Source organism: Primulina eburnea, chromosome 8 (assembly GCF_022965805.1).
Source record: "Primulina eburnea isolate SZY01 chromosome 8, ASM2296580v1, whole genome shotgun sequence".
NCBI classification, from domain to species: Eukaryota; Viridiplantae; Streptophyta; class Magnoliopsida; order Lamiales; family Gesneriaceae; genus Primulina; species Primulina eburnea.
In genome coordinates, this window is record NC_133108.1 from 7183461 (window position 1) to 7195652 (window position 12192).

Consider the following 12192-nt stretch of genomic DNA (forward strand, 5'->3'; position numbering starts at 1 on the left):
TTAGACATGCTGGCCTGCCCATATATATAAAAACTAAAAACCATAAAAGAAAAAACATTAATTAAATAGTTCAATGTTAATTAGGGGTGGGCATAAAACCCGAAAAACCGAAAAAACCGACCGAACCGAATAATTCGGTTTAAATGGTTCGGTTTTATCGGTTTTTCGGTCGGTTATGGTTTCAAAATTTATGAAATTCGGTTTTTTCGGTTCGGTTTTCGGTTTTCATCCCCGAAAAAACCGAAAAACCGAACCGGCCATATTATTGTTAAGTATAAGGTTTTATGTATAATGGGTCATATTATTGTTTAGTATAAGACTTTTTATGTATAATGGGCCTATTAAGATTTAAAAACTTAGTATCATTAACACTCAATTTTCAATCCGATTGTTTTTTCTTCTTTCTCACCACTCACCAGTCGATGTTTTCTTTTCTTTTCTGTATATATTTCTGTAATTTTTTATATAAAAAATTAAGTCCCACAAATTAAATGTTTGAAAAATACTATGATTTAGATTTTAAAGACATAAAGTGACGTATAATTTTATTTCGTAACAAATTTTAGCTAACCGTATATCACCGGCCGTATAAACCGAACCGAACTACAAAAAAACCGAACCGAACCGTAATAAAATGGTTCGGTTTTGGACTAGAGATATTCAAAACCGAAAACCGAAAAATCGAACCATTATAGAGTAAAACCGGACCGAACCTGCCGTTGCCCACCCCTAATGTTAATAGTATTACAATAAGAAATTAAGAGTGCATAAAACATAATTTGGAAAAATTAAACAAATTTATAATCATTACAATTCAATATTCATCAATCATTAAATTATATCACTTTTCAATTATTGTCTATTCATATTCGATAGTTATTTCAATAACATTTTATCTTTCACGGGTATGAGGATGTGTGCTGTTTTTTGTGTGTTGTTATTTGTGGTGTATAAAAACATATATTCATTCCTAAATTGATAAATTAAATAAACCAATAAAAATCATGTTGTGTCTCAGACGTCCCAACCCGTCTCAACCCGCAACCCATTTTGATAGCTTAGTTAAAACGAAAACTAAGAAGTCACGTTGGGCAAAATAAATATTTCAGTTTTTAATTTCATACCCCCACATTCACTTTCCCGTCTTCTTTTTACAACATTTTTCCTAACCAATAGCCAACTTTTTTCAATAAATTTATTGGTTTAATTTTTATTTAGAGCTATTTGGGGACAAATAAATTGATGACGCATGCATGACATTTATGGAATTAACTCCTAAAAAATTTATTCACTGAACAGACCGTTAACGATATTATAATTTTTTTTAATTATTTTAGAACACAATCGATTGTGCAAATTTTCAAACTTTTGGAGTCACCTCCCAGTACATTTTCAAACTTTATTTGTATATTTTTTGAAAACTTTTGGAGTCACCTCACAATACATTTTCCCACCTGTGCTATTCCCTTTTAAAAAACACATAATTTTCGGTGAGACGGTCTCATATGTCAATTATAGGAGATAAATATTCTATTTGGATTACTCATGAAAAAATATTACTCTTTATTATAAATATGAACATAATTAACTCGTCTCACGAATATCTTTAGAAAATACATTGGCATAGATATAATATAATTTTTTTCCATAACTGTCATTATAAAATCATCATAATATTTACGAGGAGTCACCAAAAATACTTGATTATCTATTTAATCTAAAAATTAAAACCAATATTTTCAAACTCTGTGAGTTTTGGTTCTTTCCTTCCTTCAAACAAAAATTATTACTTAACTCAGTAGTAGATTTTAAATTAACTAGATATATAATAAAATTTTCGGAAAATCATTTAAATAAACGATTCATTTTATTAAATTATAATAAAGTTTGGAACTTTTAGCATGAAAATATAATAAAATCATAACGTACATGGCAACAATTTTAATACAAAATTTGGCTTTTACCATTTGAATTCTAGTTTTATAAACATTAATTTGTTTAATTTATCCCAACAATTACTAAATTAGAAACATATTGATTTACACAGTACGTTTTCATGTTACCCATACACAGAATTGGCGCCCAAAATAGAATCGAATGGCCGCTGTATCAAAAGATGCTGCGCAGCTGAAAGAACGCAGCGAGGAGCACTGCACTGCACTTAGCATGGCTTCTCAAAGCATCAAACTGGCAGCGAAAAAAGAAATCGATCGGGGCAAAATCGCATACTTTCTCCTTGGGGGAGAGACAGATTTCTGGTAAACATTCTTGTCGTTTCATCAATGTAGCCTACGAATGTTGGAGAAGCAGATTTATTTGTCGCGCGCGTTTACGACTGTTGGAGAACCAGATTTAGTTGTTGCGCGCATTTTGCTACGACGCCTCCCCTCCTGCAGCAGATAAAGAAAAGGTTCGGGAATTTATATCAGGCAATTGACACGATATATTCGAAATTATATGACATGGCTGGACATGGGATTCATATGACGGGAGGCAGGTGGGTCGAGTCGAAACTTGGGTAGTGTTTATTTATGTTTTCAGGAAATATTTTCATTCCCTGGGAGCATAACCCAACAAATACACATTTTGCTAATTATGACTTGTTAATCTGTTTAGAATTCAAGAAAAGATACTTACTTCACAAGTTCTGGAATAATTGTCTGTACGTCTTGCAGATGGGCAAAGCACTTTTTGCAACATTGAAGTCTGCCAGTAAAATGAAGTAAGATTGTTGTGCAGTAAGATCCTTTTGGCCACACTAAGTGTTGCCAGAAGGGAAGTCGGCTACATTACCTCTCCTCTGCGTGAAGATCTATTCCAACTGCTGGAGGTGCCGAAACTGTTGAACGAATCATCGTACCAAAGACTGCTACTAACTTTAGAAGTATCTCTAATGAAACGCTAGAGTGTCTACACATTAAGCGCGATTGGACATTGCAAAATTGTGAGAACATACTACATGGCATATCGGTTTATATGATGAAAACAGCAAAATTAAAATCGGATAAAAAGAGAGCAGGCAGACAGCAAAAAGATGTTTCATCTTCCATTGCCAAGCAAAAAACAGTTTTCATAATTGGCAATGATAGTACACAGATGAACAGAGATCTGAACTCAGACAGGTTCACAGTCAAATCGGGAGAAATTCAACCCACAATCATGATGGTTAAGATATTTATATTAGAAAGCCAGTAGTTACTGTTCACAGAGGCACTACAGTTAGCGTGGACCTTTCAAGATGAAATCAGATACCATAAACAGGTGGATCAATGACAAGATCGACTAAAAGGTAAAAGACACAATCAACGAGCCTCCATCACTAGTGAAACATGGATACTAGATTTCTGTTTTATTCAAAATAATATAATTATTACTGTTACTATTAGAACATAATATATAAAAAAATAAAGAAGAATGTCTTAAATGGCAACTAGCATCCATGGAGCTGTCTAATAAACCTATACATGGTAGTTAAAAGGGTGAAAGATCTCGCAATCTTCACAAGTTGTTTGACTAATCACACACCTCTAGATCCATGTCCTTAAAACTGCTCATATGTAAAGTTTGATAAGTTAATTACCTTTCTACTTTGCTTTCCAATAATCCCAAAAGTATTGGAAGCAAGCAAGAAAATAAGTCTAACGTAATAACCTCCGTCCTTTCAAGGAAAACACCAACTACATCTGCCTGTACCTGCACCAGCATAATACTTTAAGAAAACACAATGCGTGGAATTGTTAATAGGCTAAAATATAAAAAATTACTGCAAGAAATACCCACAGAATGGTCTGGAAATTTTGTCACGGCATTTATGGCACCCTTCACATCATTCCTCTCCCAAAAATGTCGTACCATCTGCATATAATGGAACTTCCAATGTCAGAAAAACCAAACCAAAAAGAACAAGAAAAAATTCAAACTTCCAACAACGCATCGGCAAGCAACGAGTTCATCTTTCCCTTTTGTGAATGTATATGTGGCACAACTATTGAGCATGGCCCGCCAAGTATAATAAGATTTAAAATTTTGATTTGTATTGTTATTATTGAATATACTTTATAATATATGACAAGTGTTAAGTCCGACAATCAGACTTACAATCATGAGCTCAACTCCCTATGAAGCACTATAGTTGATGCAATTGTCGAGAGAAGCAACAATTGTGACGCATATCAACCTAAACAATGCGCTTAAGCTGTCGTATAATTCAAAAACTTCAAAATGTACCTTTACCATCAGCCGTAACTTTTGACACAATTAGTTATACATGCATCGATATTATTGGACATCATATATTGCCAGATACCCTCTACGTAAAGTAAAATGATTTATACTGCTATAGAAAATTTTGGTTCGGTAAATTGCTACAGCTCAATATTGTCCACCAGAACCTTTTAACACATGTCGAAGACTTACTGACAACAATTCATTGCACTTAGTTTGAACAATCTCCTTCAATTTACCTGTAACTTTGTCAGTCGGGATCGAAATGAACTCAACAGGGAATCGTGATTCTGCATCAGATTTTCTATAAAACTAACATCAGTCACAGTTGTCTCCTCCCTTGTAACAACTTTCAGGTCAGTATTCTGAAAAACAGCAGATAAAGCCAATTGATATTTCATTAGAAGATAATGCAAGCAGAGGTTGGGACAGAAATGTGGAGCATCAAGTGTAAAGGACCTGTATGTCTCAATGTTTTCATTAATTATGAACATATAACTACCAAAGTAACTTGCTCAATTATTGAAGATTCAACTTACAAGAAAATGCACATATTTTGAAATCAGAGTAATAAGATGGAAGGTGAAAAATCAAAAGTAGACCGTGATCATTGACAGGAAAAAAACAGTAAGCTACACCAATAATTAGTGATTCACGTAACTCATTCCAATAAGGGCTCGTCTTCTGAAACAAAACTGCTGGTTTAGGAAATGAAATAATATCTGGGAGTGTCAGACATAGAACAGCAATACTCAATGAGGGAAAGGGAACTAAAATAAACAAGAAACCACGTGGTAAAGATAGTCCCAGCAAAGTCAACAAGAAACATGGCTATTTCATCCTATCAAATGGGCTAAAATTCGATGGGTTCAAATTATCTAGAAATACCTGACAGCTCATTGAAAAGTAACTGAAAATATATAGGCTCACGCCAAGACAGATAAAGAATTAGATTAAAAGGATAATATTTCTACCTGAGCGGAAGGTGTTTCCACAGCCTCGGTGGTCACACCAGAAGCCTTATTGGGCATGCAAATTTCATCATCACAATTTTCCTTTTTTTCAAACCTCTCTACCAAACTACGAGTCCTTCCATGTACAACTGCCACTGCCAAAATCAAGCATAAGAATAATTAAAAGTAACATAGTCAATCCGTCATCACTGACTAATAATCATGTTAAACAGCAACCTCCATTGACAACTTTGATGGGGTTCGCCGCTTTACTGATATTCAATGTCTGACCACCTGATACAACTGAAATGATAAAACATTTTGGGAAGATCAGATACACATGGCATTGACAAAATTCTATAATGTATGCGAAAAATCTAGCAGTCGATTGAAAGGAAAATAAGCATAATAGAAATAACATATCTATACTACCGTTACCAAAACAGAACTAGAAAATGAATTCCACAATGTTGGAAAATTGTGCATTATTGCAAAGCTTGTCAACAAACAACTACTTGAAACGACATACTTGAAATTTAAACATATAGATTTTGTTGGGTACAGTAGGTAGGCGGCAAGTCTAGCATCAGAATTCTAGATTCATTGTTACCATGCTGTGAAATTGACAACACGTAAGCACTTGAAACAGGAATCAGCTTCTAAATAAAATCAGAATTTCCCAATGCACCTAAAAATCTTGAAAATCAATAGTCTCCAAACTAGTTGTGCTGCACTCGATGCAACTAGGTGGTTGTTTGCTATTTCCTAGTGTTTCATCTTGAATGACAAAAGAGATTTTAGAAGGACTGAAGGAGAAACTAAACAACTACCCGTGCTTAATGTAGTTGCTGGCGATGAAGTTCTGTCGAGCTTTTCCACAACAGTCTTGATACTTGAATGTTTTCCCTCAGACGAATCCTTAGCATTTTCATCAGTCACGAGTCTAGTGTGGACGTTTGTTTCTCTCTTGCTGCCAAACGGGCTTTTCACATTGTCAGAAGGCATGGAGTTGAGGGACACCGACAATCTTTCCACATCAAATCTACAGTTGGATAGCCTCCGAGTATGAGGTTTAGCGGAAACAACACTACTTGCTTTATTAGAAGCAATAGTTTCCTTCCTAGATCCAACTGAATCTTTTCCATCAGAAGCATCACGAGGTACAATGTTAGGCATAACAAGAGACCTATTACTGGCTGGTGCATTATTTTTGGCTGGCAAGCTACTAGCAGGAGCCCGCTTTTGAATTCCAACAGTATTTATTTCCTTTGAATCTGATGAAGTTACAACCTTAGGGGCATCAAGGGAAGCAGCTGCCTTTGAAATGATGGGATTCACTCCTGAAACTTCAAATGGGACAAAATTAATCAATTGTTCACAAATGTCACACTGCCCTGGCTAAAATTGAGGGGAAGTAGAGAAAAGCATGATAAAACATACGGTCCACATATATAGTTTTGATTTCCTTTGCATCACTCTCAGGTGTTGTAGAGCGCGTATTTGGCTTGGACTTTAAATGACTTTCTTCTTTCTTCACCTGATCTCCAGGTTTCTGCTCCGACTGGTTATGTTGATCAGGTGCCACCCTTGTGCCATATGGCTCTATAAGCTAACACAGAAACAGTACTTAATCAAAGGGAAGTAAGCAAGTGGAATTATTTAAAGTGAAAACCAAACGGAAGTGATTGATGACCAGACATAGCAAAGGAACAGACAAATACCGAAATATCAGCCACCCAAACTGCGACTGAGTTTTCATAATATGCTCCACCCAAAAGTTTTCCATCTTGAATGCAAAGATCACCAAGCGTAGACCACCCCATATCAACAGAGTCATGGCATATTACAGGTTCCCATGAGTAAACCTACATTTGAAGTTAAATGGACAACATAAAAAATGTTCCTCTTTTAGAGAGAGAAACATGATTCAAAATTACAAAGCCATACCTTTAAACTATCATCAAATCCGCAAAACAGACTTTTTCCATCAGGATGGAAGGTGAGTGACCGTACCCCTGCAGCCTATAGGGTGAGACAACCAAATTGATTAAAGCATAAATCTTGAGAAGTCTAACCAAATAAGCCCAAAAAATGATAACAATAATACATAATATGAAAATACGAACAGCAATGGTGGCAAACATGCAAAAGTGACTAATTTAATGATTTTGGGTTTGGATTATTTCCAAATGCTTTTGGTAAATTCAATAAAAATCTTGGATCTTGAGTTCTAAAGGGTGAATGGGCTGGGAGAGCCCAACATTATCATAAAATACAAAAAACACTAATAATATTGTAATAAGCACAATAAAAGAATATAAAAATATCACATTTATCAAAAGTTATCGAGAGAGAATAGATGAAGTGCGCCTCTTCATTAATTATCACGACATAGGAGACTGTTTTAGAAATATTAAAAAGAAATCATAAAAATATAATTTCCTATTCGAAGTTCATTGAAGAATGAAGCCCACTACACTTCAACATAAATATTAAATATTCAACTGCAAAGAATACACAAATACAAGCATAGAGTTCCAACGGGTAAGTTTAAACACCTCACGTCTGGCAGATCCTATCATTTCAAATGTCTCCAAATCCCAAAATTTCACGGTTTTGTCAGCTGAACCTGGACCAAAAATTTAAAACAATACAATCAGCATACCACGAGGACGGAGAATAACAACAGCAGTAAACCCAATTTTACATACCAGTCGCTAAAAGGAACTCAAGTGGATGAAATTCGATGGACCGAACATGTCCTTCATGAAACTTAAAATCATTCAAAAGCTTTCCAGCTGTCAGGTCCCAAACCTGTGCAACAAATATGTAGTTCATTGCAAAGTAAAATATGCAAGAGCCATTCATTAGTTAATACTTTTTAAAAATGTCAGAGCAATACCTTAACAACATTATCAAATCCACCCGAAACTACCCACCGGCCATCAGGTGTGAATCTTATGGTACTTATTCCTCGAGTGTGACTTTTATATGTATGGATGCATCCTTTCTTTCTAATATCCCATATCTTTAGATTGGTGTCCATAGAACCAGATGCAAAAAACTCACCAAATGGATGAAATTCAACAGCGTTGCAATAGGATCTGTGTCCAGTAAGAGTGCGAACCACTATACTTCAAGGACATTAATGAGGTCAGAGAAAAGTCTCCCATATGTGATAAATAGATTTAATTAATTGCGATCCAATTTCATTGCTTGCAGTTAAAAAAGACATATAACAAGCTCGTATTTTGAACTAATTCAAATCCATGATCATTACTGACATTCAAATCAGTATATCATAAATCATGATGAAATTAACCTACTTTTTGTTTCTTCCAAATCCCACAGCTTTATGGCACCAGAAGAAGATCCAGCTACTACTAGAATTTCTGCTGAATCAAAAGCCACAGACTCAACTGGAGTAGTGTGGCCACATAGGCTCTGCATAATAACCAAAAGTTCATCATCCTTTGCCAGTATAAGGTGACAAAAACTATACAAAGTACGATTAAGAAGATGTCTATAACTGGCAGTATCAAAGGTCAGAGCGATCAAAACTATTCCCAAAAATAACACTATTATACATTTAGCAACAGTTATAATGGTTAAACAGTCCAAAAAATATGTGTGTGCTCTAATTGCAATATCTCGCAGAAAATGTAGCATGCTAACGCAATTAGAAAGAAGGAAATAAATCAAGTCGGAACAAGCAACAACTTAATGATGTTCAATTTTTTATGTCATCCGGATGTCATTTGAAAAATAACAGCAAGTGCCAAACTAGAAGGTGTTATCTTAACCTCACTGGTAGGGGAAAAAACAGCAGACACAACTGGGTCCAAATTGCAAAAAATTACATGATGAAAAAAAAATCAGCAAAATGATCTTGGGAATTTAAAGCCAGTTGAAATGTAAAAGCTGAAGAAAACTTAGGAGGCAATTGATGTTTAACAGAAGTCAATCATATGATAAATGTTGAAAAAAAGAAACACTAATCACTTGAGATATCTGTATAGGTGCCATGTATAAATCGCGAAGTTCTAATGTACGGTCCAATGGTGGTTAATTCCTTTTAATATGATGCAAAATAATAATAAAACCCCAACTCGAAAAAAAAAACAAATCATCAAATCCATTGCATTAAGTTAAATTGTTCTAATTTATGGACGCGACATGTCATTAAGCATGCTGTTCAGAGCAGATGCAGTGTGTGCCAGAGAAAAGCCACGGGTCGGATATTATTTCTATACTAACCATCAACGATGTCGGTTTCCCAACGGACCAGAGATTCACTTTCTGATCATCCCCACCGGTAATAAATACTCGGCAATTTTTTTTCCCAAACCTCAAACAATTTACATTCCCAGCATGCGCAACAAATTCCTCTTTAGAAGATTAGTCAAGAACAAACAATTCAAACTGCAGCAACGCAATGACAAATAATTACAGAAGTAAGCTAAAGGAAAAATCATCAATTTGCTATACACAGATCCACCCAAATCTACCAACAAGAGACAAAATTTGCAAAAACTGAAAATTTCAAAACTTGTAGCCACTCAGGATACTTGAAACATCTGCATAGGATAAAAATTATGTTTTTACACTCGCTTCAACTCCAATACAATAAAAGCCAGAAATAAATTTTCTGCGAAATCAACTACACCTGATGAACTCAACTACTTCAGTCAATAACTAATTGATCAAGAAAAACAGATAAAGACAGGCATGTGAAAATCTTTTTCCAGCAATTTCAACAATTACTAACCAGCATCTACTTCCCTGAACCAAGAAAATAAAATAAAATTTCAAGAAAACCTATTTTGGAACATCTTAGACCACGCAAACAAAGACAAACCTAAAATAGATTTGTGGGCTACCCACTCAAACTCACCGACATCCACATTACATACACACATGGATAAGCATATACATAAACAGACAGCAGAAATCAAGAGGATACGCAATTTATAGCCGCGCTTCGCCATTATTTGAAACCGTTGCCTACAATCAGAGCCCCGACACGAGGCCCTCGTCGGTGCCCCGGCCAAAAAACGAACTGTTGTGCCCAGAGAGAAAGGGTATAAATCTGTAGATACAAGCAACGGTGACTCAAAATCCAGAGACAAAAGTTAGGAATAGATTCTCCACAAGAAACCCAAAAAGAAAATGGTGGGAAAAAAAATTCAGAGCAGATTTCTACAGGGGATGGGAGAAACTAACCTATAGAAATAGAAATTATGATAATAATAATAATAAAGTTAACAACTTTGTGTGTATAATAGCAGCCGCTTATAGATTTACTGCCGCTTATTAACTTCGAAGATGAAGATTAACCGACAAGATTAGCTGATAAACAAGTATTGAGTTTTCTTTTCCCTGGGCTTTTGAATTCGCTGTTGATGTTTTCCTGTACAAGAAGCAGCTTGGGACCAAACAAAATCTTTTATACTAGTAAGTATGGAGTTACTCGAGGGGTAGATATCAAACACCGACTTCGTAACATACTTCACAAAAGATTTTAACGAGAAATATGATCTATAAGAGAATTGATCTTGTTATGTCAAATAATATAAACATACATCATTTCAAATTTACCAACTCGCTTATGTCACGAGGGTTAAGATTTGCTCATGCATATATAGGACCCATTTTTTTTTTTAAATTGTATGTGACCAACTTTTTTTTTAAAATTATATGTATAACAAAATCTTACCCGTTGGTTAACTATTTTTTTAAAAAATAACTTCTTTTACATTTGAAACGTAAAAAAAACATATAACCCACTTGGTAAAATTAAAGATCTTGAAAGCTTTGTATTTTAAAAATCATAAGGTTTTATGTCTGGTTTTAAAAAAAAAACACATAGGATTTAAAGCATAGTTAATTTTATAGATCGTCACATGTTTTTCGGGTTTTCACCAGGAGTCTAAATGTTTTACGTCCCAAAAAATTGATAGGATGAAGTATTTTGTATATTTTACACAAAAAGTGTATATATTGAATAAAAATTAATATGGTTAAGCATAAACTCTTTTGTGTGACCATCTCACGAGACAATTTTGTCATACAGATCTACTTTTATATCATAAAAAAATTATTTTTTATAGTAGAAATGAGTCTAATCGAACTGTATAATGAATATGAATTCATGAGACAATCTCAAACAATTGATTAAGATGTATAGTAATATGTGATAGAATAATTACCCATTATCTTTACATAATTATTCTATTATTAGGAGACACGATTAGTTATGGTATAAAATTTTAAATATAACCACATAAATCATTGAACTCAAGAGCTAACATATTTTTTAAAAAGTAAAAAATAGAAATTATTTTTTTTCTACGATCCTACTTCTGCCAGAGGTCCAGAGTTACAAAACAAAATGTAAATACATTCCGACCACTAAATTGGAAGGAAACAAAAGGTTTAGCTGTCGTGATCAATATTTGTTTGTTGCTTTCTCTGTTCTTTTATTTATTTATTTATTTACTTGTTATTATTTATTTTTAATTATGTTATCATCATTTTTTAAATGTGAGGGTTAATCAATTTTATTTCGTATGACTCATCAAGAATCATGAAGTTTTATTTATATAAACTTAATAAAATGTACTACTCTTATCATTCTACATAAAGAGTATGCTTTTTATGAGACGATCTTTTATTATATTTTTTCGTGAAACTGATCAATTTGGTTCACATCTATAATAAAAATTAATATTTTTTAGAAAAAAGTAATAATTTTCTCCCTTTCCTCCCTATGCTATGCTCCCCCGGCGCAGGCCTACCACGCTTCGCGCCCTTCGTTTCGCCAACAACGAAGTCATCCTTGACAATTTCCCATTCCTTCCCTGCCGAGCCACCTCTCTTCGCTATTCGATGCCTCTGCCTTCCCTTTCTATAACATACCCAGGCGCCCCCCTTTCCAATCACTAAGAAAAAATCAATACCAATCTTAGCCATGTCTAAGTAAAGCTTCGTCTGTTATTATTCCGACCCCAGGGGA

General features: G+C 34.4%; 1 protein-coding gene across 7 annotated transcripts; it reads right to left on the reverse strand.

The window, feature by feature from the left end:
• Nucleotides 1-1988: 1988 nt before the first annotated feature.
• Nucleotides 1989-10630, reverse strand: LOC140838781 (katanin p80 WD40 repeat-containing subunit B1 homolog KTN80.1-like). Of its 7 annotated transcripts, none has more exons than XM_073205329.1 (19): nucleotides 10496-10630; nucleotides 10141-10266; nucleotides 9435-9565; nucleotides 8504-8621; nucleotides 8080-8306; nucleotides 7889-7991; nucleotides 7736-7806; nucleotides 7125-7199; nucleotides 6899-7042; nucleotides 6618-6786; nucleotides 6008-6523; nucleotides 5415-5480; nucleotides 5199-5332; nucleotides 4464-4589; nucleotides 3781-3855; nucleotides 3581-3693; nucleotides 2794-2910; nucleotides 2638-2706; nucleotides 1989-2390 (listed from the first exon to the last, which is right to left on the reverse strand). In XM_073205329.1, exons 2-19 carry the CDS (start codon nucleotides 10163-10165, stop codon nucleotides 2330-2332), a joined length of 2340 nt encoding a protein of 779 aa, XP_073061430.1. In that variant the 5' UTR covers nucleotides 10166-10266; nucleotides 10496-10630; the 3' UTR covers nucleotides 1989-2329. The 7 variants fall into 7 exon arrangements, with proteins under 7 accessions (XP_073061430.1, XP_073061429.1, XP_073061428.1 ...); XM_073205328.1 differs by having other exon boundaries at nucleotides 10447-10594; XM_073205327.1 differs by having other exon boundaries at nucleotides 10401-10593.
• Nucleotides 10631-12192: the final 1562 nt, after the last annotated feature.

What these genes read in the sequence shown, in the direction of transcription:
- LOC140838781 (XM_073205329.1), bottom strand. Translation starts at nt 10,165, where the DNA reads ATGGCGAAGCGCGGCTATAAATTGC. An exon ending in TGGAAACACCTTCCGCTCAG is followed by an intron (nt 4,590 to 5,198) that starts GTAGAAATATTA and finishes GCTGTTTTTCAG; the next exon opens with AATACTGACCTGAAAGTTGT. An exon ending in CCCGACTGACAAAGTTACAG is followed by an intron (nt 3,856 to 4,463) that starts GTAAATTGAAGG and finishes CATTATATGCAG; the next exon opens with ATGGTACGACATTTTTGGGA.